The 26,235-nt window shown below is 42.5% G+C and overlaps 1 protein-coding gene, 1 long non-coding RNA gene and 1 other non-coding gene across 3 annotated transcripts; 1 reads left to right on the top strand and 2 right to left on the bottom strand.

Annotated features, from left to right (window-relative positions):
• Positions 1 to 10,232: 10,232 nt before the first annotated feature.
• Positions 10,233 to 14,000, bottom strand: LOC116995389. Its single transcript, XR_004417718.2, has 2 exons — positions 13,443 to 14,000; positions 10,233 to 11,800 (listed from the first exon to the last, which is right to left on the bottom strand). It is a non-coding gene; the product is annotated as an uncharacterized LOC116995389 (long non-coding RNA).
• On the bottom strand, positions 13,104 to 13,191 carry LOC117009215. Its single transcript, XR_004420446.1, has one exon. It is a non-coding gene; the product is annotated as a small nucleolar RNA SNORD93 (small nucleolar RNA).
• Positions 14,001 to 18,831: 4,831 nt separating the features above from the next.
• Positions 18,832 to 24,938, top strand: TOMM7 (translocase of outer mitochondrial membrane 7). The gene is made up of 3 exons (XM_033058068.2): positions 18,832 to 19,021; positions 23,487 to 23,535; positions 24,722 to 24,938. The coding sequence occupies exons 1-3, from the start codon at positions 18,919 to 18,921 to the stop codon at positions 24,735 to 24,737; spliced, it is 168 nt and encodes a 55-aa protein (XP_032913959.1). The 5' UTR covers positions 18,832 to 18,918; the 3' UTR covers positions 24,738 to 24,938.
• Positions 24,939 to 26,235: the final 1,297 nt, after the last annotated feature.

Raw genomic sequence — 26,235 nt, 5'->3', positions numbered from 1 at the left:
GGCATTCAAATTTGATTTTTCCAGGCCAACACTGAGATACCTTATAGAACCAGAGCTTTCAACACTTTCAACTTGACTGAACTTGGGTTGCTCTCTCTCACCTTGGCCCTCTTAAGAGCACACATGAGCAGAAAAGCAAGTGGATATCATTCTGGGTCTGCTCTGCTCCAAAAGGCCAAGATGAATGGCATTTCTGAGAGGCACTTTTACTTCTCAAAGTGCAGAAATCTATCCAAGAGCTGGTGTCTGCCCAAACACCAGACTGTTTGGGGCAGCATGCCCAGAAATGTTGGCATTTGAGTTGAAAATGTAAGTGTTTATACATCCCACTTCCTGCATTTGTCTGTATGGTTATGATATGGATCTGCTTTTTCAGGCAGAAACAAAAATACCATTCCACCTTTTCCCTTTTACTCAGAGGGTGTTTTGCAGTGTAAGAAATAAGGAATCCTTCTGCATAAGGAACAGGTACCGTTTATGATTCCTGTGAAGGAGGAAAATGGAGTATCTCTGTCGAAGAGTCCAAGAAGACAAGACAGCACTGACACCACTGGCAGCCTGCACAGACATCAAAGTGTTACAGCTTGAGCTAAATGGAATTTGCTTGTCCTAGGTACATGATGGCCTACATGTTTTCAGATAAGATGGTCTTCTAACAGTGTTTATCAGACTTTTCACCTTTGCTCTGTGTTAACAGAAACTCAGCTGCCCTGAGGTGAGTGAGAACAAACCAGAGTTTCTGACAGTAGTGCAAACCTGCCTGTGGAGGAAGGGAACATATCCCATCATTTAAAGGTATTCTATAGTTTAGGTGTCAAGGCATTTATTCCATCATTTCAGTTTCTTGCCACTGGGCTGGTCAGGGCAGATGGTGTTGCTTGTTGAACAGCACTGTGATTTTTCTATGTTTTGTATTTCACTTGCTAGATCTAATCCTGACCTTGCAATCAGAGAAACACTTGCCATCTATACAGGGCTGGGAAGAAGCATGAGATTTTCTTACACAGAAATGCCTGTATTTTAAAATGCTCTGTTCCTAAATGGGACTTCTACAATGAAAGCATGTCAGAAACACTAGCATGTGTCTTTTTCATTGTTTGCTTCTGTGTTGTGTATAAAATATACAGAAGGAAATTATCTCAGTGAGGTTGGATGGGACTTTGAGGAGCCTGGTCTAGTGGAAGGTGTCCCTGCCTATGGCAGAGGGGCTGGAACTAGAAAATTTATAAGGTTTCTCCCAACACAAACTGTTCTATGATTCTATGATCCTATTCCATCTCCTCTGACAACTTCCAAAGACTGTGCATGCAGCTGAATTCTGCCCTCATGATCAAAGATCTGCCCATGATTGCATTTGCATTACTGTCATAAACTTCACAAGACAACTGTTGGAGGTGCCAGCCTTTCAGCTCCCCTCAGATTTCTCTCCTGCAGTTAGTTAACCAAAGCAATATTTACCATGCACCTATGAGCAGATGGTAGAGCACCCTTTCCTTCTGTAGCCAGAGTAACACACCAAACCTTTTCCTCAGCATGTGCCTCATCTTCTTGGAGATTTGATAGTCTGAGCTTCATTTGCAAGTGATGCCTGGGCTCGCCTCTTTGCATTGTGCTTCTATGCAGGCAGGTTCATGAGGCATTTTTTTAGGGTTTTCCAATGCGCTTCTTTATATTTTAATGAAAATGCTTGTGTGATGGCTTCAAAACAGCTGTTATATAGCTGAATGAGAGCTCATTACATTCCGCCAGTGACTCGTGCGCCTCTTTTTTGAGCTCCTGGTTATTGCCTTGCTGCCTACTATGGGGCTGCAGCAGAACTGAGACTTAGTGCTTGTGGCATGGCTGAATTACTGTCAGTAGCCAGTGCCTGGCTGCTTTCACAGCTTAATTAAACTTCAGCAGCGTAATTTTGAAGCTCTATAATTTAGTAATGCCTGAATTAAGACTCTTTATCCTCAAAGATGATCTAGCAAGTGGAGTATTCATTGTGCTGGGCTCCAGTGACCTGCCTTGCCTGACGAGTCAGAGGCTGATGTTGTTGGCTATGAGCATGGAAATCCTGAGCACTCCCAGTGGAGCAGCTTTTGTTGTCACCACAGGTGACAACAGTCAGATCATCTCCTTCCTCCAGCAGATCTTGGTAGTCAACTGAGAGTCTCCCTCAGGTCACCTACCCTGGTCCAGCTGTATGAGGGAGCAAATTGGTTTGAAACCTATTTTTGCACATCACATTTTACACCCCTCAAATACATGGTTTATTGTGTGGCAGACACAGTTCTTAGCAAACCAGGCTTTCCCCCTCCCCAGAGCTCATTTTTTGATTTGAGTGCCAAATATATATGAAGGCAGAAGCTAGCCCTTCTAGGATTGATTGTAAGCGAAGAAATACAGAGCCAATTTCTGCTCTTGAGCTCTATGGATCTAGAGGCACTCCAGAGAGGACAATTATGAGACTATGCTGGATATAAGACCTTTTACTTGGGTAAAAAATCCAGTTTGTGATGTCAATAATGATAAAACATTTGAATGTTTGGAGCTTAGTGTCTCAAAGATTTCACACTTACCAGGTCAGCATTGATCTCTAAGCAGCATCAATTCCTTACCTGCCCTCTTTCCCTTCAGTTGCTGTGAGGGAGCAGCTCTTTTAGGCAGCACTGAGCATGTCACCAGTCCTTGCTAAATTAGCAGGTGTAACATTCTCAGTACATTCAGAAAGACCCAGCTCAAGGTTACAGCAGAGGCCCACAGGCTGGTAAGCTACCAGCAGACTTTCTACTTTCTGCAAAAGTACAATCTAAATTTGAAAGAATAAATATATAATTGTGTCAGAACAAACATGATATGTGTCTAAGATCAAACACAGCCAGCTCCCAGGTAACACCAGATTAGTCCTCTGGGAAAAGGCTTTTACAGTACTTAACACAAGGACTTTGAGCTTCACTGACATCTGGCTGACAAGGTAAGTGGACATACATACTGTAGCTTATTTAACATTACTATGGTGAGGGAGAAGGACAAAGATATTTATTTCTCCATGAGGTTTTTACTGGGACATGCAAAGGGACATACAGTTTGCTGCCCTAATCTCATAATTTACAGAAGTTGATATGTGAACCCTATAAAAGCTTGTGAAAGAAAACACATCCAAATCTCCCTTTCTGCATGATACAGCCCAGCCTTGTTGTAACTGAGCTCTTCTAGCAGTCTCCTTCTCTGGCACTACAGATCCAGAATAGTGTGGGGTGTTGGAAGGCATTATTCACGTGTCCTACCAACTTTTAGTAATACTGTGACTCTGGCTAAGTCCATATTGTTCTTGTATCAGGCCAACACATTATTTCCTCATTTTTATTGTTCCAGGAATTACAATACATTTTTTCCAGCCTTCCTCCCTCGCTTTCTTTCCAGACCTTTGTTTTTCATGTGGCTTTCCATGGAGTAATTTGTTTTTTATCAATAACTACAGTAATTTCACGACCATAAGGCGTACCGGACTATAAGGCGCACCCCCTAGGAGTCGGCAAAATTCGCAACTTTGTAGATCAGATAAGGCGCACCGGACTATAAGGAGCACTTTTTTTTTTGCCGCGAAGATCCGTGCCGTGCACAACAAAGTAACGAATTAGTAACGGAAACCCGCGATCGTGGAGTTTAGTGGCAGGGGCTCAATTTGGAAACATTTTTCACAGGTCAGCGTAGGCTTTCAAAGGCAGCCCCAGGCACCCTCCCCGTGCAGTGAGCCCTGGCACTCCCGCCTGCCCCCGGTGCCGGCAGGCGCGGCTCGGCGCAGCTGCAAGGCCGCCTTCCCCTTGCGGCTCCATGCTGCCATGATGCTGTTCCCCCTTGTGGCTCCGCGGAGCTGCCATGCCCCCGCCGTTCCCCCACTTGGCTCAGCGCTCCTGCCGTGCTGTTCCCTCACTCGGCTCGGCACTCCTGCCGTGCCGCCTGTCCCTCACTTGGCTCGGCGCTGCCGCCATGCTGCCCATCCCTCACTCGGCTCAGTGGTGCAGCCGCCCTGCCACCTGTCCCTCGCTCGGCTCAGCGGCACCACTGCTTCTCGCCCCTTCCCCGCGGCTGCAGGGGCTGCGCCGCCGCTTTCCCACGGCTGGTGGCGCTTCGCTCCCCCCGCGCCCAGCGGCTCTTTGCTCCCCCCACGGCCGACGGCGCCCAGCAGCGCTTCGCTCCCCTTGCGGCTGGTGGCTCTTCGCTCCCCCCGTGGCTGGTGGCTCCTCATTCCCCCCGCACTGGGGCCAGGGCCGGCGCTGGCTCCCTCCCTCCCCGCACAGCTCCTGCCGGCCATGGCCGCCCGCTCCCACCCCACCTCATGACTCGGCGTTCCCGCAGCACCATCCCCCCATTGCGGCTCACACTTCCAGGGTGGCAAATGTCGCAACTTTGTACATCATATAAGGCGCACTGTACTATAAGGCGCACTTCCGGGCTTGGGGGAAAATTTTAGTCAGAAGGGTGCGCCTTATAGTCGTGAAATTACTGTACTCAACTATGATTTGATGATTATGTTACTTCAGTAGTGCATGGATTTCCTCAAAGAAGCTTAAATTCCATGTCATGAAATGCTGTGCAAAATCCATCTGTGTTGGGCAAACCAACCTTCTGGAAAAGCTGTAGGAGGAAAAGATCATCTATGTACTTGTAGATAAATTGCCACAGAATTTGTTGAATGCAAGAATTAGAGCAAGCCATGAGCGTCTCTGTCCCTCTGTCTGTTAGGGAATTATGATATGGTTCTCAACAAGCTGTTCATTCGTGTAGCAGTGGGAAGTTGCTGTAACACAGGAATCAGTGTGAGAAAGTTCAGTATGAGATCTTATGAAAGGGGAGAAGGTACTTATTTCTAAAATCTTTAAGCAAGTTGATTTTATGCATTCACACTCATTCTGCTGTAGAGTTAATTCTCTGACATTCTGACACTTGTCTATTCTTGATAACCAACTCATAGAGCCCCACGGGCCTTGAGCTTGAGCTTGACACAAAGGAATGGGGATGCTGCTGCCACGCCCTCACTACAAGCCCTTGACTAGGGACAGCAAAGTGGTTTCTGGACAGATCTGTCATTTCCCTTGGGAGGCATCAGCTGGTATCTTACCTCAGAATCCTGTTTGCTTTGTTCTCCACAAATGACATGCCAGGATGCTGCCTGTTTTTCCCTGTTTTCACCATGTGTGTTTTCCAGGCAGGATAACAGGAAAGGCAAGGCATATCTGACTCAGCAGCCTTGGTACTGTCCTCCTGGGATCAGGATCCTGGGTCTTTTGCTAACAGGTTGTCTGTGTTGTGGCTGTTTCCAAAGTGCAGGTCCTTGGCCTGGACATAAACAGAGCAATTCCTTAACTTTTCTGCTGGGAACGGTTTTCTGGGTAAACAAGGGTCCATCCTTTTTACCCTCTGTTCTGCTGCTCCTACTGGAGCTTCCACACATTTTCATTAATTGCTCTTTTATTAGAAATCATAATCTCTCTAAAATATCTAATTTCCTCCCTACATATTTGACAGCATCCAGATGAATACTCTGTTGAAAAGTAAATGAAGCTTGTAAATGTAATGTATCATACTTTGTGAAAGAAACTAAAATTTGGGGATACACACACACTATATCCCCTATATCTGCTGAAGCACAGACTTCTTGAAATGCTGAAATATGTGTGAAATAATGAAAGCACTGAGGTGGCCAATATAAACAGCTTTTAAAATAACAAAATTATGCCTGCCAAAATAGTAATGGAAAACTGATAGTCTGTATTTCCCATGATGTGCTGGAAGACTTGAGCACACCGCTCCCACTGATGTCATGAAGTTACTGCTCTAAATTCACTGTTAGTAGGTGAAAAACCAACCCATTCCTGGTTTAATATCTTTTCATTTGTTCCCAGCAATGGAAGTTATAGATTATTGCTGACAGGAGGCAAAATGCTGACTCTGCCTTAAACCTTGAAGCTGAGGTTTGCTAGTGCTGACCAGTGCTGGGTATGGAGTTATCCGTCAGTGTTAGGTGTGCAGCTACATGACAGCATTAGACACTTTGAAACGTAGAACAGCACAGTGAAGTTACAGTACCTTATGATACAGTACCTTAGAGAGAACAGAACTTTACTGATCCAGCAGTTCACTCCATGAGTTCTAATGCAGAGGAATGTTTTCTTGGGAGAGGTATTTGGACACCTGAGAGGACTGGAAGCTGCAAGGCTGGATTTATTAGAGCTCCAGATAAACCAAATTTTGCACAAGCTAGAACTTGCTTTCCTCCCCCACCCCTAACATTGGGATCTAATAAAAATAGAAGTTAAATGTGGTTAAGATGCCACAGAAGAATGCAGGAAGAGATGCCACACACTGTCCTATGTGCAATCTTAATGCAGAATCCTTGTTCACAATCCAGCATGCAAACATAGAGCAATGGTCTGTGAAAATTTTTGTAATCACACACTTTCTGTCTTTTCCAGAGCTTGGATTGGACTCTGATACAGCACTAGAAGTGCATGAAAACTTTTTTTAAAACATTTGTTGTGGAAATTGGAGTCAGAAAAATCAGTACTATCTGTTTCTGCCTCTACTATAGAACTCCTATGTATCAACCTAATTACTCCAGTCAAAGTGCTCCTAATTTTCTAATGTCAAATATTTGCATAGGTAGTTCTAGGTAGCTGGAAACACTGAGGACTTCCAAGATGCAGCTGAAGTTTGCTATATGTGTATACATATATGCTATACATATATCCTCAGAAATGGTGCTGGAATTGATATCCAAGCTGGCTCATTTTCAATTAACTCTGATAAACCTGTAGTTCTGTGTACATTTATATACAAATAATGCATAAGTGCCTATACACATGTACATAGAATTATAGACTTGCCTGGGTAGGAAGGGATCTTAAGGTCCATCTTGTTCCAACTCCCTGCCATGGGCAGAAACACTTTTCACTAGCCAGATTACTCAGAGCCCCATCCAACCTGGCCTTGAACACTTCCAGGTATGAGGCATCCGCAACTTCTCTGGGCAACCTGTTCCAGTGCCTCACCACCCTCACAGCAAAGAATTTTTTCCTAATACTTAATGTAAACCTACTCTGTCAGTTTGAATCCATTCCCTCTTGACCTGTCACTACATGCTCTTGTAATAAGTCCCTCTCCATCTTTCCTGTACGCTCCCTTCAGGTGCTGAAAGGCCACAATTAGGTCACCCTGAAGCCTTCTCTTCTCTAGGCTGAACAATCCCAATTTTCTCAATCTTTCCTTGGAGGAGATGTGTTCTATCCCTTTAATTATCTTGGTCGCCTCCTCTGGACTCGCTCCAACAGATTTCTGTCAACTGAGAAAACCCTGCTGAGAAAAGAGAATACAACCTTATCAGAAAATTGATTAAATGTGTTTGCTTATGACTGCCATGTTACAGTAAGATGCCCATGAAATGACCATGGAGAAATAGTTTTATTCATTGCATTTAAAGTGAAACAAACAGTAGTTTAGAAAAGGCATTGTAACCACTAGTCCATTACACAGCAAACATGGCAAGTCCTGAATTTACTATAAAAGTATCCCCCAACCAGAGAAGCAGAAAGAAAAAAAATATGACTCTTGCCCCCAGTGTGAACAAGGTTAAGAAGCATTTGTGCAAATGGATATATTTCTGGCTTGCAGCCAACTGGGGAGAGAAGAAAATTGCTATAGATAGAATCCCAGAAGGTGTAACAGAAGTTGCAGCAGGCTGTTGGAGGCTGAAGTATGTCAAGAATGAGGTTAGCAATTAGCGGTTCCAGAGACTTTATTTAAGTGGAGTCTGCTCACAGGTAGCAGACTCCACAGAATTCTAAACATGGAAGCAGTTGTTGGTGTTCTTCCTACTACTTGGGACAGCAAGTATAAACGTTTTTGATTTACTAAGAGAAGGATACTTCAACACACATTTAAGGGTCCTGGCCACTTGACAGCAGCAGTGTTTAAATTCCATAGATGTAGAAGTATCTTTTCCTGTCATTAAAACTCTCAACTCTGAAGGAACATTACCAGAGGAACTGATCTTGATCAAGGATGTATTTTATACATGGCATATTCCAAATTTCTAAGTCCAAAACTAAGTTTACTTTTCCAATAAAATACTATTGTATTACTTTTGGCACAGGCACACAACATCATCAGACAGTACACACATCTAGCTGTTCTTTTCCATGTAAAGAAATACAAGGACAAGCTTTTGGCAAATCTGCCTGTAGCAACAGCTACTGCTCCAATACAGTTATTTTGCATTATCTAACTCCCTCTGTAACTCAGCTGGGCCTGCTCAGCACAATAAAGACAACTCTACATAACAATGTTGTGTTTCTGAGGCTGTAATATCTTCACTGCTCTTGAATCACTAGTGTTTTGAACATTTCACACATATTTTACAAATAAAAAGGAAACTTGGGTACAAACAAAATATACACCATCTAGGATTAGTGAAAGAAAAGATCATTGTGGAGGTAGATGTGTAAATCTGTGAAGAATATAGCAGGCAAAATAAGCCATACCCCCAAACCTCAGACTTATTTGCCCCTAATAATGGTTAACAGTTTTGAGCAATGTGTAATTAGGGATGAGTAAAATAACTTTGACACTGGAAACCACATTTCTCAAAGCAGTAGTTTTCATTAATTGAATTGTTATCTTTCTTCCCGCTTCTTGAGCTAAAGCATCCAGTGGTTTAATATAAAATAAGCCTGTATACAAATGCCTTCAATTAGTGGATATTTCGAGGAGAGTTTATGCTCTGCAGAAGAGCAAATGAATCTTTTCCCTTTTGAGATAATTGCATATTCAGGCCTCTGTGAATTATGGAAAGTGATGACAATTTGGAGGCGACAACTCTTTGTGAAGTGTACAATTACACGAGGTACAAGGAGAAATCACCAAGAAGCTTAAAGTGGCTTCTTTTATAATATATTCTTAAAAACCTTCAAACAGCACTTAAACATGTGTGAAGTCTTAACACATTACACATAACAAGAGTCAGACATGGGCTATCATAAAAGTTTTTGCAAAGACTACAACCCAACTTAATGAATAACAAATTTGCCTAAAAATGTGAAGTACTTGTTTTAATAGTAAAATACTACTTTAAAGTAGATCTTTAGGCATTTGATGTGACTGCCACCCATCTTCTCAGAAATATTCTTAAGATCCACAACCTGACTGTCAGGTGGTCTGTGTCCACAAGGGAGCAGAACTGCCAGGGCTCAGGCTGGGGGGGTTGGGGGCTGCTATTTCATCAGTGTAAACTCCCCAGTCTCCACAATTTGAGCTGCTAGCAATCATTTCCATAACGTTTGCAAGAGTTAAAATAGTTTATGTGTGCAAAGCACTGAATTAGATCTCAAAAAGTGGATTTTGTCTTGTTTCTGTAGGTCACCCAGACCCACCCTATTCCTCATCTGTAAAATGGGAATAATTATATTCATTTGCTTATAAAAAACATTTCAAGATATACATGGTTAAGGATTAAGCAATGTGGATTATCCCTGATGAGTAACACACAGCTGCTGATACACTGATTTATTCACTTTCCTATTAGCGTCTTTATTCAAACATTCGCAAAACACTCATTTTGTCAAACAGCAACTGCAAAGAAGCTTTTATCCAGCACAAGTAATTAGAATAGTAGAGAAGTGATGAGACTTTGAGCTCAAGGCACTATCTGGTATTTTAATTTCAAGTAACTGTAGTAGCAAAAAGAGTTTCCAATTCAAGTCTGCCCTCCGCTGGCTTTAGCAGAACACTGCTAATAAATTTTGGATCAACAGTGTATTTCTGTAATGAAGTCAAGGAACTAAATTAATAGAGGCTGATACCTTTATTAATTTACATATTTATTCAGCACTTATAAAAATTTTGTAATAGTAGTTAAATAATTTGTAAAAATTTTTAAAGTCCCATCTAGGCTCCCTGTCAGATTAATGTTTTTAGGATTTCAAAATCCCATCAGCATATCATCCATATTAGAGCTGCTGGAACTGAACTACAACATGGGAAAAAACATTCTGCATGTGGTTTTAAAGAAATTTAATAGAAAAACGATAGAAAAATATTTTTGATAAAACTGATGCTTGATACAATTGACTCTAATACATAGTGCTGTATGCATTAGTCAAATGCCCTATAAAAGACCCCAATCAGTCTAGTCTAGTACTCGGTCACTAGAAGCAGCCTGTCCCCTTAAAATATGAGAGACAAAACACGACCATTTTTTACTGTGTTTATTTCAGAAAGAATTTTCCATCACAAATACCACACACATATAACTCATCTCTAAACTCAGAACGACTCATTTTACTTTCTATTTTTAAGGCAGGAAGGTAATTGGGTGTGGGGAACTATCTTATTAATACTTACTCACACAGATTCATCTAGAATGACTTCAACCCCAAGGCGACATTGGTGTCTGAAATACAAAATCTGTATAATTATGTCCTGGATGATGTGATTGAGCTGAAAAGCCTCTGGTTCACATATCTTGTCATCCTCATGCTTCGTTACACACACCAGCATTTAATCTCTTGTGACTGCTGCCTACATCTAAAATAAAGGAGTACAATATTGTTTCTTCAGATGTGTACTTAATATACACTTGGAAAAAAGGGAAAATATAAAAGTATTGCAGAATTGGCATTTTATTGGGACCGTTTAAATGCTTGGAAATCAGGGTCAATTCACAGCTTGTGCCAAATGTGTCTAGCAGACTTTTTATAAAGCAGAACATAAGGAATTTTCACAAGTTCCTTGAATGTCCTCTGCATCTTCTAAAGCTCTTGTTGAAATGGTTCTCATTAAAAAATGAAACCTTTAGGAGTCCAACAGTTTACAAGAAGCAGTGAAAGGCACACAACTAATCTGCCATTAAGGGTTTGGGGTGGGTTTGTTTGTTGATTTTTCTTTTTTTTTCCTTTTTTTTTCCTCTAGGCAAGAGGCTATGGAAAAGCTACTGAAATCTCATTAATCACTGTAGTACCTAGTGCTGCAAATCACCCTCTTAAACTGGACTCCAGCATCTAAAATGACTAAAATGCAATTCTGCAATTCTAGGAAAGTAAAGTTTGAATTTTTTAATAATCCTAGCTGAAAAGCAGCAGCAGTGATTGAAACACTAGTAGGTATTTCCCTGAAAGGTGTCATTTGTCTTCTGTGCAATAGTAAAAAGAGTCTTAGATGAACTTACAGGCATATGAATCAGGCTGACAATACATAAAGAAGACACACTAGTGTGTCTACTTGACAATGTTTTGAAATTAGTAAAATCTAAAAACGTTTATCTGGGCTAAATATGGCATATGACTCCACTAGAATAGACAAAGTATGGACATAAATTGTGTATGAAAGGCAAAAGGGAAGCATTTTAAGAGACTAGATTTTATTTTAGTAGAATGGTAAAAACTTCATTAACCATGAGTTGCGCTTCATTTAATCTTGATAGCACCAGATAAGACTTGGAAAGAAAGAAAAGAGCTTTCCGTGATTGCCTTCTGGTATCTAGGAAAGGCCTTAATTACTCTTCATTATGATACCGATTCTAATCTTCTATGTGCTGACAATCTCAAAGAATTTTCAGTGAAATCCGAACTACTTAAATGCAAAAACGAAAGAAACACATAAATTTTGATACTTTTGTCCATACTGGTTGAATTTCCAAATTCTGGAATGCAGCTCTTGCTGGAGTGTCACCTTCAGCAGGAAGCTCAGGCAGCACACCCTGAGGGGCTTGGCAGAGGAGGTGTGAACTGCTCCTCACCTTGATGGTCAAGGTTAGGCTCTGCTGAAATAGGAATATGACAATAGGTTTGTCCTTAAGTTACTAAAGTCAATTTACTCAAAGTGTATAATGAAGATAAATGAATACCTATGTTCAGTTTAATGAAATAATTAGTTCAACATTTAGATTTACTACGAATTATTCAGTTTGTACATATTCGTGACACATTTCCTTTGTTGACAGGGCAATCTTATTTAAGATCTGAAAATGCACATATTTTTACCTTTCCTTTTATGCTCTGGACGCTGCAATTTGTATTACAAGTTGTTAGAAACCATTATAATGACTACACTAACACTTCGACTGTGCTATGCTTTAAATTCTATTGAAATTAAAGCCATACTGAATTAAACTTTAATTTACACTTTAAAAAATCTTAGTTTCAACAAACAACCTTCTTGTTTTGGAAGCTACAACAAAAAAAGGATACTTAAGGATATATTCAGTAACTACATATACAGGATATATAAGGACACTTAAGGATACATATAGTAATTACATATAATTTGCTTTACTGGGATTTAAGACAAAACCCAGAACAAACTGGCAAAAAAACCACACAGACCTGTTTCAGATCTAACTGGCATATTTCAACTCAGAGGTTCTTCCTTTTGCTTTATTACATGTTTTCTCTTAGCACATAACCAGAGCTGTATACCTGTATCTTGCAAAACCTGAGAGTGTATCCAAAAGCTCTATTGTACATCAGTGAAGCAAGTGCTGTGCATCAATCAGTTAAATTTTCAAATATTTCACTGTCAGAAAAAGTTGTTTCAGCATCATTTTGTTTTGTAGTTGGATGCTAAGAAAGACTATTACAATACTCGTTGAAGAGAGAAAGCAGAATATAACTCAGAATTACTTTTCAAATGCTGCAATTCTATGTCCTGTATCAGAGAGAAATAGTTCATTTTTCTCTGCAAAGACTTACATTATCAGTTTCATGGTTGTTTCACAATACAATTTACTAAGGTTGGAATTGGTATAAAGGCAAGTATACAAGCAAAGACTTTGGAAAATCAGAATATATTATTTGTTTTCCTCACCTTGTTTAAATCACAGTAAAAATTTGCCTAAAAGAAACTTTTTAAAAGTCCTTTAAAATCTTTATAGATATGTGCTGTTAAAACAAAGTATTCTTCAGCAACAAAAATCTATTTAAGATCTGTTGACAAAGAAAAGGTTTACATTAATAAAACACCTTTAGAGGAAAATCCTCCTCAAGTTACCAAAACCTTTTCTGCTCAGCTGCTAAAAAGAGAGCTTAATTAAAAAACAATGAATGAGTAAATATGGGTTTTAGTTTTGGCCTCAGAAAATCCTTTTATCCATCAGATTTTTGCGTATCACCAAAAGTATGTAAGGAATCAGATTATTGTTTTCATCCTTGGCCAAGTACTGCAATCATAAAAACATGCACTGAGGAACTGTTGTATTTTTAGAAAAACTATCTATGGTAAAAGGTAGCAGTATCTCCAAGTGTAACACTTAATCCTCATTATTAAGCAAAGATAGGCAGAATGGGAAAGTCATGCTTCAAACAACATTACAGTTGTGAAGCAGGTACTATTCAATTTTTAAGCACATCAACAGTTCTCGGAGATCTCTAAAAGGATTTGATGAGGTTCTTTCAATGCTGTCTCACCTCACACTGCTGTTTCTCCTTCCCTGGCCTCAGAAGCTGCAAAGAAAAATAATGAGATTATAACTCCATGCCACCACTCAATTATGGTTTATTTTAAAATACCATATTAAATATACAAAATTATTAAACTTTGCTGTTTGTTCCTGCTACTCTGGTCATTCTACTAATTTTCAATAATTTTCAGCCAGCAGCCAAGCCCCACACAGCCACCTGCTCACTATGCCTCACAAACACTGGGATCAGGGAGAGAATCAGAAAGGTGAAAGCCAGAAAACTCATGGGTTGAGATAAAGATAGTTTAATAGGGAACGGAAAAGCTGCGCACACAAGCAAAGCAAAACAAGGAATTAATTCACTGCTGCCCATGGGCAGGCAGGCAGGTGTTCAGCCATCCCCAGGGAAGCAGTGCCCCATCACATCCAACAGTTACTTGGGAAGACAAACAGCATCCCCTCAAATTGCTCCTTCTTCCCCCCTCTTTACGTGATGTCCCATGGTCTGGAATATCCCTTTGGACAGCTGGAGTCACCTGTCCTGGCTGTGTCTCCTCCTCGCCTCTCATGCACTCTCTGTCCCCTCACCAGTATTACAGTACAAAAAGCAGAAAAGGCCTTGGCTCTCTACAAGTTCTGTTCAGCAATAACAAAAACATCTCTGTATTACCAACCATGTGTTTAGCACAAATCCAAAGCACAGCCCCACAACAGCCACTGTGAAGAAAATTAACTCTACCCCAGCTGAAACCGTCACAGCGTCAGGGAATACCACTTTTCTTGGAAATATCCCATATTTGACAGAGCCAGAGTACATCCAACAAGTATCATACAGAAAATCATATGAAGAAGATTCTAATTTGGACAGATGCTTTTTATATGCATTATAGCTCTGCATTCCAAGCACGTTTTGAGACTATGCTAAATGCAAGAATTCAGACATACTCACCCCAGAGTAATATAGGCCTCAGTAACATTCAGGAGACATTTAGAATTCTGGTTATTTTGCACATGACCTAATTGGACAGCCTAAGTCTCTGTTATTTTGACTGTAGTACTTTCCATTTCTCTTTGTCTCTGTCTTTTCTTGTCTTTGTGAAATGAAAAGGAGCATTTCCCAGATCAGCGGTACTGCAGAGAAGCGGGGATTTATTAGACTAAATGAATAGGAATACTAAAATGGAATAGAAGGAACATCGTTATTAGGGCACAATAAAAATAGGAAGTTTAGTCATTACAATGAAGTGAAATAGAATGCCTAGCCATAATATACCATGGTTTTTACTGACATCATAAAGATTCAGCCTGCACTGGAAATCTGTTGAAGAGCTCTTCCTTATGTTCTTGTGCTATTTATACTGATTTATGGTATAATCCCAGAGTATGAAATATCCAAGATAGCTTCTTTGAAATCTAAGTTCCTCCTAAATAGGGTCAAACTCAAATTTTGTTCCCAAGCAGATAAATTTAACACAGCTTCTTTTCAGTAAATCAAGGAAATCTCAAGAGAGTAAGTGCATAATGGAGTCCAGCAGGGATTTCCTATGATGTTTACAGTGATTTTTCTCAGATTTCAATGTGTCACTGCACTTTGTCTCCTTCATCAGCCTCTGGAGTTACATGTACTGTTGCATGGCTTTACTTTGTGGTTTGCTGAGATAAAGCTTTAGAGGTCTGTAATTCTTTAACCTGAAAGGCACCTTTTGCACTCAAAAAGACAAGTTATAGCTGTATCACCAAGTGACATTATTTCCATGAATCTGATACTTGAACAATTCAGTCATGTCTATAAGAATCTCAATTCCATAATTTACCCATAAAAACGGAAATATCTGGTCATTTTACCATGAATATAAGTGATATTTATTTGCTGTGAAAACACTTGTAGAATTACTGCTAAATGAGTTAAAAGAGTAGGGATTCATGTTCTTCTTGTCCCAGTTGAAACCTCTGCAATTCTGTTTCTGATTTTATTGCTATGGCTGATCACATGAAGCTACAAGGCAAAAGAAATTCAAAGAGATTCTTTTTTTTTGCAACAAAAGATTTCCAACATCTATGGTATCACTTATTTTCTTTCATCACACCAGCAATTGGGGCTCTTACTCTTCTCAGTTAATGGATACACCATTCCAAGTGGTTTTGTCTTCATTATCAGCCACAAGAAAAAACCAAATTAAATAAAAATCCTTCATGGAAGTGTTACTACAATAAATTACAAACATGGATACTCATAGTGCACCCATAAAATCCTACTGTCTTCTCAAGACAGAGTCACCTCCATCTTAACACTACTCATTTCTTTGAGCATTAGGTTTTCTCCCTTCAAAACTCAAAGCTCATTGTTTCATGCCTCATCACAGGCATATTTGCTTTTAGAGGTTAATTGTCAATACTTAAATGATGTGACTACTGCTGTCCCAGGATGACTGCTGCTCTCCTTCCCCCTTTGAGTCAGCAGATCACCAAAGCGCTGCTGAGCTCTCAGACCCTCTAAAATCGTAGGTGACACAGGAGCATGGAAACTTCTGGAGTCAGCACAACCATTTACTGGTTTTATTTTGTTGTGGAGGTTTCGTGCGTTTGTTGGTTGGCTAGTTGAGGTCTTTTAGTTCAAATATGGTATGTTGGACAGTTTGAGACTATGGATGTGTGTTATAATGAAATAAGTGCTCTTCTCCAGTTTACAGACTTACAGTTTACAGTTCTTAGTTTACAGACATCCTTTCACAGCTTCAGTATGTAAGACCATAGAATCAACACTGGCTCATTTGCACACCAAACACACACCTTTGTGCTCTTCCAGCACTGATTTTGCTTGTGAGAAAACTGGCAAAGTAATACTAACTTTCTTGCTATTATTTTCCTGGCTTCTGTAGTTAAATCAATGAAATAACCTACAAGTTTTTAGTCAAACATCCAAATTAGCAGACATGAGAAATGAAGGCTAACAAGTTTCAGTGCTCTGAAAATTACTCCTTGACTCAATGTGTGAAGGGGAGAAGATCTGGTACATGTGGCACACTTTGGTGAGAATTCTTTCTCAAGACCAGCCACAATAACATTATATGTACTGTGTCACACATGACGCTGTTAAACCAATTCTCAAAATGAGACAGAGCAACTGTTCAACCCTTCACATCAGGTGATTTGTACATTTGACCTTCTGAATCTCACTTGCACTAAAATTACAGGAAGAAAAAGTACCTTTTGAATTTAATTCCACTACAGTCATATTTTATTGCAATATTTTGTAAGAGATTATTAACAAGCTGTGCACCGTAATGAACAGTTGGTTTTGTGTGTTTAGAAAGAACGAGCTGTAACAGTAACCACAGTGTGAAAACAGATCTTACTTGGCCTCATCTACAAAGGAAAACCAATTTAATACGAACTGCAAGTCAAAAAACCAGGTTCAATGGTTTGAGTTCTCCTTTGAGTACGACAAGCCATTACCGATTAATGAATGTGCCTTTTGTACTACACAGGTTCAGAAGAATAAATCTGTAATTTTGAATGTTTGTACAATTCTACTTATGCATACTAATTTGAAAAGTTTGACAACTTTGATGTACAAAAAAAATTGAAATCCAACACAAACATATAAAGACTTGTTCTCTCAATTTCCAGTTAGAATTCCCAGAATTCTCCCTCCAAAGGCATATTCTTTTGGGATATGTGTACTCATAGTTCTATGAGCTTCATATTGATGTTCATGGTGAATTCAGACAGCACTGGTGCCTTTCCATAGTGATAAGCTATTCATTAAATGTGTGTCAGCCATATGACTGGAAATACTGCTGTATCCCATGTTTAATGTGCATGGAAGCACAGCGCTCCAGGACTGGTGCATAACACGGAAGGTTGTGCATTCTGTAACATGACTGCACGTTTGTGCCATGACCTCACCAAAATACTCATTCACCACCCCCTGCTTTGATAATTCACAGACTGCGGCAAAAGGAAGCCACAGGCTGCCAGAACCCCTCATGTTGCCTGCAGTTTGCTACCTGTCTGTACCTGGAGAGCAAGTAGTGAGCTAAAAGCTCCTCCTTTTATCATGAAATGGAGGAACAGGCATCCTGGAAGAGTAAATGGTATAATCTGAGTAAGTAATATTTGTTATATCCCTGGACTGTTTCTTGTCTCTAAAAAGCACTGACATGCTGTTATTCTTAATGTGACAAAATGGCTACAGGAAGTTCAAGTAACTGCTGTAGGCAAACCAATATATAAAATGCAGAACTTTGCTATAGGTAGCAGACATGATAGAGCCTGATGGTGTTAACTGCTGCAGCTGCATTAGTAACAGCAGGAACCTGAAAACCTGCATCTGGCTTGGATCTGGCATTACAGCAAAAGGCAGGAGGCTACCTGAGAAAGAATGAAAACATGGTAAAGACATGATATAACTGGTTGAGTCAACGACATAGACACTATGCAGCAAGATGCCATGTAATTTGTGTCAAACAGTAGCTTGGTGGTTAGGTCACTGCAAGGACAGAGACCACTCATTTATTATAAAAAAGAAGATGCCTCAGTGCTTATCTAGGCTCTGAGGTTTTTAAGGACAACAAGCTCCAAGTGCTGTACTGGCAGTTTTTAGGTATCAGGCCTCTTTCCCCATATTTCTAGTCAAGTTTTCACTCCCTGACCTCTTTGCTTCCACGGACTGGATACGTCACACAGCCTGGTATCAAAGATCACGGAATATCCTGAGCTGGAAGGGACCCAAAAGGATCACTGAAGTCCAACTCCTGGCCCTGCACAGGACACACCAAGAATCACACCCTGTGCTGAGAGTGTTGTCCAAACACTTCTTGAACTCTGTCAGGTTTGGTGCTGTAACAACTTCTCTGGGGAGACTGTCCAAGCGCCCAACCACCCCTTAGTTGAAGAACCTTTTTCTCATTACAAGCCTAAACCTTCCTTGACACAGCTTCACGGACAGCTTCATGGAGAGGCACTTCCAGTTTCCTCCAGGAACACTCTCTTACCACTCCACCTTTACTCTTCACTTACCAAAGGCACTTCCTACCCTCCAGAGGCGGCGTGAGCGCAACACCTCGAGATCTCCGGGGAAGAACGAGCACAAGCGTGCGGCAGGACCTAAGGGGGCAGAACCACAGCGCCTGGAGCCCCCGCGCCCCCTCACAGCGGCGCGGCCCCGCTGGGCCCACCTCGATCCCGATCCCGATCCCAATCCCGCTGCCGCTCCCTCAGCCTGTGGCGCTGGAAGGCGGCTGGGACAAGCCCGCCGGGGTCGCAGCGGGCAGAGGGCGCCCGGCGAACAGAGGGAGGGCACCCGGCGGACAGCGGACACCCCACGGCGGCCATTTCCTCGCCCTCCCGAGGGCACGGCCAGCCCCGGTCCCCGCCCCGCAGCACAGCGATGAGTCCCGCCCAGCGCAAGGCACTGCTACGAGAGCGGCTGCACTCCTCCCCCTTCTCCTCCTCTTCCTCCTCTCTGCCCCGCCGCCGGGATGCCGAAGCTTAGCAAGGAGGCCAAGCAGCGGCTACAACAGCTCTTCAAGGGTGGCCAGTTCGCCATCCGCTGGGGCTTCATCCCCGTAGTGCTCTATCTCGGTCAGTGCCGGGCGGGGACGCGCGGGGGCCCTGGGCGGCCATTGCCGAGGCCGGGCCTGGGGCGGCCGGCTCCCATGGCCGCTCTCCGCCCTCGGGCCGTGCGGGCCTTGCCGGGGAGCGGCGGGGCCAAGGGAAGGGCCCGGGGGCCCAGGCCACCCCGCCGCCATCGCCGCGCATGTGCGGAGCGGAGGGCGGGCTTGTCCTTGGCAGGACTGTGAGACCGGGAGGCTTCTTGTTACAGTTGGGTTTTTTATTTGTGTGTTTGTGTGGTGTTTGTTTGGATTTTTCCCCTGTCTTTGTAAAGAAGAAGTATGCGATCATCCCACTCTATTCGGCCCTCGCGAGGCCATATCTGGAGTGCTGTGTCAAGTTCTGGGCTCCTCAGTACAGCAAGGACAAGGAGCTGCTGGAAACGGTCCAGCACAGGGCCACCAAGATGATTAAGGGACTCGAGTATCTCACTTAAGAGGCGAGATTGCGGGTGCTGGGCCAGTTTAGTCCAGAAAAGAGAAGACTGGGAGAGGATCTCATTAAAGCATAAAAATATCTTAAAGGCCAATATATAAAATATCTTAAAGTGCCAAGAAATTGCAGCCAGATTCTTTAGTGGTGCCCAGCTACAGGACAGGGAGCAATGGCCATAAACTATAACACAAGAAGTTCCACCCCAACATGAAGAAAAAATTCCTGGCGTTGAGGGTGGCAGAGCGCTGGAACAGGCTGGCCAGGGAGGCCATGGAGTCTTCCTCTCTGGAGACATTCCAAACCCAGCTGGACATGTCACCTGCTCTAGGGTGACCCTGCTTTTGGATGGGGTTGGACTGGGGGATCTCCAGAGGTCCCTTCCACCCCTAACTATTCTGTGATTCTGTAGTGAGTTGTTAGCTGCTCTTCCTCCCTGGAGGCCAATCCTGTGTGAGAGCCCCTGGGTAACGGAGCATCGAAGCAGCTGAACAGCAAATGGGGCTGAGATTTAACCCTGTGTCAGTGACTGCTTGCTGTAGTAGTCAAGGCTGTGCTTCGTGCTCTGGGGAGTCTGTGGTGAGGAGAATGCTGGGAGCACTGCTGCTTCATGGCCTCTGGCTGAGGTTGAATTTCCAGCAATAGGAATACAGGTTACAGTCTCTCTCCCACCAAAAATGGTGTGGCTCCTGTTTCCAAGCTGCAATGGAATGTTGAGGGTGGGCCTTGAACTTGTGCCTGGTGCCCAGGATATATTTTGCTTGCTCCTGTTGTCAGGCTGGCCAGACATCACTAGTACATGGTAGTTCTGCTGAGTTAGAGCTGTATGCTATCAGCTGTCCTTGTATAAAGAACTTGACCCACTTGGAACAGGCACATGTGCCACAGGCCTGACACTTTTGTTCATTTCTTTTACAACAAGGGGGCTGAGAAGACCGATCCCTAGAATTTATTTGGCTTACTTTCTGCCTGAACCGTTGGGCCTTTTCGGAAAAGCACCTAAACTGGCCAGGCATCTTTGCACTGAATGCAAACGTGAAGGAGGGCTGGGAGCTTGATATGTTTACAGTCAAATCTGTGAGGTTGTTTTGATTAATTGAAGGGAATACTGTGCCTGGTTTGAAGGGCTTTTATTGTCTATCTGTAACAACCAGGAAAATATTGGTCTCTTCAGCTGTTACAGATGTGCTTTAACAACAACTACAAGCAAAAGAATTCACTTCAAAAACCATGGAAAAAATATTTAGCATTATTAGGTCTGAACTTTAATTGCATTTCTCTTTTTAGTTTATCAATGATTTTAAATAAGTTCTGGGTGGGAATTTCAGCAGTGTTTTATGACCTAATTTGTTGTTTAAGTTTAGTTTTGATTTTACTTCCATGACACTATCTGTGGATGTGGGAAAGATGCTCATTTTTCTTAGTGACATCAGAATGTCACGTTAGTGACACTAATGAGTTACATTAGTGACATTAAATAAGTTACTTCAAATTGTATAAAGCCACCTTACTGTATTTACAGTTGCACTAACACCAGGGTGCCTAGTATATTTTTGTTATGTAGCAGGGAGAAATTTAAGCTGTAGTAGTTTAGGTTCATATCTCCAGAAATTGTGCTGTACCTCGTTGGCATTGCATTCTTCTAAATTTATCTGCAGTAATGAAAGTAGAAGCAGGTGGGAAGGGGAAGTGCACATGCCACCTCGATTGCCATACACATTTGGAAGTGGCATGTACGCAAAGTCTACAGGATTGGAAGAACCTCTTCTCTGCTGGGATTGCTTTTGAGTCTGGGAAGGAAGATGTGACCCTTGTGTATATAAAATAGAGTAAATTCACGAATACAAGCCGCACTGAGTATAAGCTGCATCTCTGGGTGTTGGCAAGTATTTCGGTTTTTGTCCATAAATAAGCCGCACCCGAATATAAGCCACTCTGTCGTTCGCAGCGGGGACCCGCGTGCAATTAGTAACAGAACCGCGGGAGGGCGGGGTTTACTGGTTGAGCTAAGGCTGTGCAGGCTCGGTCCGCTAGGGGCTGCTGACGGGGCCAGGTGGCCCAGCCCGGTGCTGCCGCTCGGGGCCGGCCGCCGCTGCCACTGGGCTCGGTCACCCCAGGTCGGCGCTGCCCCGCGGTGGCAGGCAGGGACAGAGCTTCCCCTGCTCCTATGGCAGCGGCGGCGGGCGGGGACGGAGCTTTCCCGTGCCCGTGGCGCTGGCGGCGGGCGCGGACAAAGCACCCCGCCTCCTCCCCGGGCCGCGGCAATGGCTGCGCGGGGCTCCCGTCGGCTCCCCGAGCCGCGGCAATGGCGGCGCTCCCCCCCCCCCACCGAACCGGGCCGCGGCAATGGCGGCGCCCCCCCACCCGTCCTCCCCTGGGCTGTGGCAGAGGAGGGAAGAGAGCTCTCCCGCCTCTCTCCCCGCCCCCCGTGCTGCCTGCAGGGAGCCAGGGCAACACAGTAACACTGTAACAATCACGGAATGCCGGCTTTTACTGGCAGGTGCTTGGCTCGGCACCCTGGCTGGCACATCTGGGGTTGTAAATGTCAGAAAATTATTCACATATTAGCCGCCCCTGAGTATTAGCCGCACTTCCGGGTTTGCACCAAAATTTTTGTCAAATTGCTGCGGCTTGTATTCGTGAAATTACTGTACATGCTAAACTAATCATAGGCAAGGAAATGGTCAGAAAACTTGAGTCTGTAAGTTTCTTTGTAAGGCTTTCTAGTTCGGGGCATGTATGAAGAGCCCAATATGAGATTGTGCAATTATAGTCATTGGTGGGGTTTTGTTGTATTTTTAAAAACTTGCTTTGAAGTGGCTGCTTTGGTTTTAAGTCAGTAAATTAGACCAATGCAGTTTTGTTATTAGACCAATGCAGTTTGCTTATTTTAAAATACTGGGGGTGAGGGGAGGAGCCGGAAACATTCACACACAGAGTGTGACTGCAATTCATGAATTTCTAAGTTGTGTTGCTGGACAGTATGGCAGCCAAAGAACTCAGGTCAGGATGACTAATTGTCTCAAATAATTCAAAGTTATTTTCAAAGAGCTTTTACAGTGCCTGTGAAGTTAATGGAAGTTTTTCCATTAACTTTTGTGGCCTGTGTTTCAGGCAACATGACATTAATTATTTATTTTCTGTAAACTAGGGAAATAATATATTTTCATGAAACATCTGGATAGCCAGTGTAGTGTTGAACAGCGCCTGAGCTGCATGATTCTGTTTCAAGTCTTTTATTTTACAGTCCAAAGAGCAGAAATATTTCATATACTAAACTTTCACTTGCTTCCCTAGTATACATATACTTTAGTCAACTGGTATATTTGAGTCGTTGAGGACTTAGGATGAACCCTTTGTAATTAACTTTCATTTCATTTTCCTGGGTATTAGAAAACAACTTGTTTGTTTGCAAGCTTTAATAATATGTAGCTTTTTCCAAAAAGTGCCAATCAAAATAGAGGATTGGTTTGACATTTAGCATTCTGTCATGCTAAATGGAGTGAACTGTTACTGAAACACTGCTTTTGTGTGTCAGATGCCACTGGAGAATTGTCTGTTAGGCTCAAGGTGCTTGCTCTACACCACTTTAGGTGTCTTTATTGGTAGAGCCCTGCTAGATGGCTTTCTGAACAACATTTAAAATCTGTGGGTTTGTGTGTGTAAAAGTGTGTATGTCTTGATCTCTGGGATAGATGACTTTCTTCATCTCACACAGTTAGTTGACCCTGAATTTTAACTCAGGTAAAGATTCAAGTTAGACTTTTTTAAAAAAGAAAAGTCTACACTGATGTTTGTTTTCTTTGCTTTCTAACCCTTGTAAAAGTGTGCAGTTTTTATTCAGGTTAGTGCACAGCTTCATGAATCACAATTCTATGTTCAGTAATTTTCTTTTTTATTGCTATTTAATGGGCTAGAATAATTTTATAGAGATTTAACTATGCAGGAATCTGCACACTGTCGTTTATTTTCATATATGTATGTGATGTATGTTTCACTTCAGGTTTTAAAAGAGGTGCAGATCCTGGAATGCCCGAGCCAACTATTTGGAGGTATGTAATGGTTCCAAATGTACATACAAATCCAGTGCAGATGCCGGTTTGGTTGTTACCTCTGGCCAGCAGCAGTTGTGAATTATGCTTCCATCCCTTGTTTTTACTTGTTGTGGTTCTTGTTTCTTTGGAAATTCAAATGCCAAGTCAGCAAAGTTCTAGTTCTTGGGAAGATCTTTCTTTTAATCCTGCATAGTTTTTAAGATAGAGTACTTCCTGTGTCTTTTGCATGAAAGCTTTCCTTCTAATCTGTTGTAGAGCCTAGTTTGTACAAGTTATTGCACTGAAGAATAACTTTTCAGCTTTCTAGCACAAATTTAAACCAAAACCCAATCTCCTTCTGCCTTTTCAAATGAAGGAATAAACTGCATAAAAGGTGCATGAAATAAATGGCTATATCCTTCTGTATTAGTCTCTGACATGAAACAAAGTGTGTTTGGCTCAGGTTGCCTCTTTCTTGTGGGACTCTTTGTTATGCTGCAGTGTTATGGAATTAGTAATGCTTAAGTTCTAGTGGTATTTAAGTTTTATTGAAGGGCTTCCTTGGTCTAACTAATTAAAGTTTTGCAGAAATCATGGTGGATCTGTTTTTCAAGAAATGCCTTTGATTACTGTGCAGGACCAGGTATTCCTAAACAAATAATTGATGGACTGTATTGTTTGTAAAGTCATAGATTAACTCTTCTGGCTTTACATAGTTACAATGTATAGAAATCCCATTTTTAGGATTCAGTGATTCAGTAGAAACAGAAAATCTGGGAAAAAAAGTAGTAAGATCATATTACAATTTCAGTGGAATCCTCTGTTGTCTTAATAAACAAGTTGCTTGCAGCTGTTTGCTTGCTAACAGTATTTCTGTTTAGCTTCACTGGTGGTTTGAGACTGTATCTGTACAGTGTAAAAGATTTGTTTGAACCAGAACATAGATATATATATATGTCGATACCACAAACAGATGTTTGGTCTAATCTGAATCTTAGAGGTGCTAATTTTTGTAAGCACATGTTGGTGCTCTGTAGGCTTAAATTTTACTTTAAAAGTGGCATTATTTCAGTATTTTGGGGGCTAGTGTTTATTTTGTACATTTGTAGGGCTGTTCCTCCAGACTTGCATTTTACAAATATCAATTTAAAGACAAGTACATGCTGCAAATCTGACTTTCATTTCCTCCCCCCTCCCCTTCCAGTCTACTTTGGGGATGAAGGCAGTGGTGGTCCTGTTGTAGACGCAGCCGATGGACAGTGTCAGAAGATACGTACATTCCAGAGGATGAGGCCGACACTTAGACCGGCTGGCCCAATCAGCTTGCTAATGACATAGGTTGTACATACAACAAAATGAAATTTATATGGACCTAACTTATTTGCATTACGGTGTAATTAAATAAATACTGTTTGAATGGATGCGTATTGTTTTTAAGTCTTTACATAATATAATGTAGTAGTTTATTTATTACAGAAACCCACAGTGGGGGTTTTGTTTTGTTGTGTTTTTTTGGGTAAAGATTCCTCTTTATCTTCACAGTAACCAGAAAATTGAGCTAATGTTTTAAATACTCCAGTATTCTTCAAAGATTCCCTGCCCAAATATTGGTAAACCTCTGTGGTTGGTTACTGTGCTGATCCACTTTGCGTTTTTTATGTCCTTCTGGATTCCTTTATCTGTGGATACAGTAAGGATGGAGGGATGTGTATGCTGTGTTACAGCACAGTCAGATACTAAAAACGTAAACTTTTCTGCTAAACTTACCTTTAAATGCTGTCTATATTTTCTGGGATTTAAGATGGGTGGGAGGACACAACAGTTGAGTACCCTGTGTGTATGTGTATAAATTGCTCTTACTGTAAGAGAAAGTTATTAATGTGTAACTGAAGGAAGAAAAGAAGTACACAAAACAAGGTATGTGCTTCATTGTTTTGCTGAAGCTTGCTCTTTGGACCATGGTTGTTTTGGTTTCAATTGATTTTCTCCCTTTTAACACTGAAGTTCAAGCACTAAAATGGTGACTGTTTGGCTTCTGTTAGAAGCTGTTTTGGGTAGATTGCTCTTTCCCTTCAAGAACTGTGCAAAGTAGTTTGTATCTCTGCAGTGATTTTTAAAAAAGTACAGTAAATTCACGAATACAAGCCGCACTGAGTATAAGCCGCATCTCTGGGTGTTGGCAAATATTTCGGTTTTTGTCCATAAATAAGCCGCACCCGAATATAAGCCACTCTGTTGTTCGCAGCGAGGACCCGCGTGCAATTAGTAACAGAACCGCGGGAGGGCGGGGTTTACTGGCTGAGCTAAGGCTGTGCAGGCTCGGCCCGCTAGGGGCCGCTGACGGGGCCAGGTGGCCCAGCCCGGTGCTGCCGCTCGGGGCCGGCCGCCGCTGCCACTGGGCTCGGTCACCCTGGGTCGGGGCTGCCCCGCGGTGGCAGGCAGGGACGGAGCTTCCCCCGCTCCTGCGGCGGCGGGTGGGGACGGAGCTTTCCCGCGCCCGTGGCGCTGGCGGCGGGCAGGGACGGAGCTTTCCCGCGCCCGTGGCGCCGGCGGCGGGCGCGGACAAAGCACCCCGCCTCCTCCCCGAGCCGCGGCAATGGCGACGCGCACTTCCCCCCGCCTCCCCGGGCCGCGGCAATGGCGGCGCGCCCCCCCCGTCCTCCCCTGGGCTGCGGCAGAGGAGGGAAGAGAACTCTCCCGCCTCTCTCCCCGCCCCCC

Source organism: Catharus ustulatus, chromosome 1 (genome assembly GCF_009819885.2).
Source record: "Catharus ustulatus isolate bCatUst1 chromosome 1, bCatUst1.pri.v2, whole genome shotgun sequence".
NCBI classification, from domain to species: domain Eukaryota; kingdom Metazoa; phylum Chordata; class Aves; order Passeriformes; family Turdidae; genus Catharus; species Catharus ustulatus.
The sequence above is the reverse complement of the archived record's forward strand: the minus strand, read 5'-3'. Positions and strand labels throughout refer to the sequence as shown.

Bases quoted from the DNA above. Each gene is read 5' to 3' on its own strand.
- TOMM7 (XM_033058068.2), top strand. From the start codon at position 18,919: ATGCCGAAGCTTAGCAAGGAGGCCAAGCAGCGGCTACAACAGCTCTTC. The intron at 19,022-23,486 runs GTCAGTGCCGGG...GTTTCACTTCAG, and splicing joins CCCCGTAGTGCTCTATCTCG to GTTTTAAAAGAGGTGCAGAT.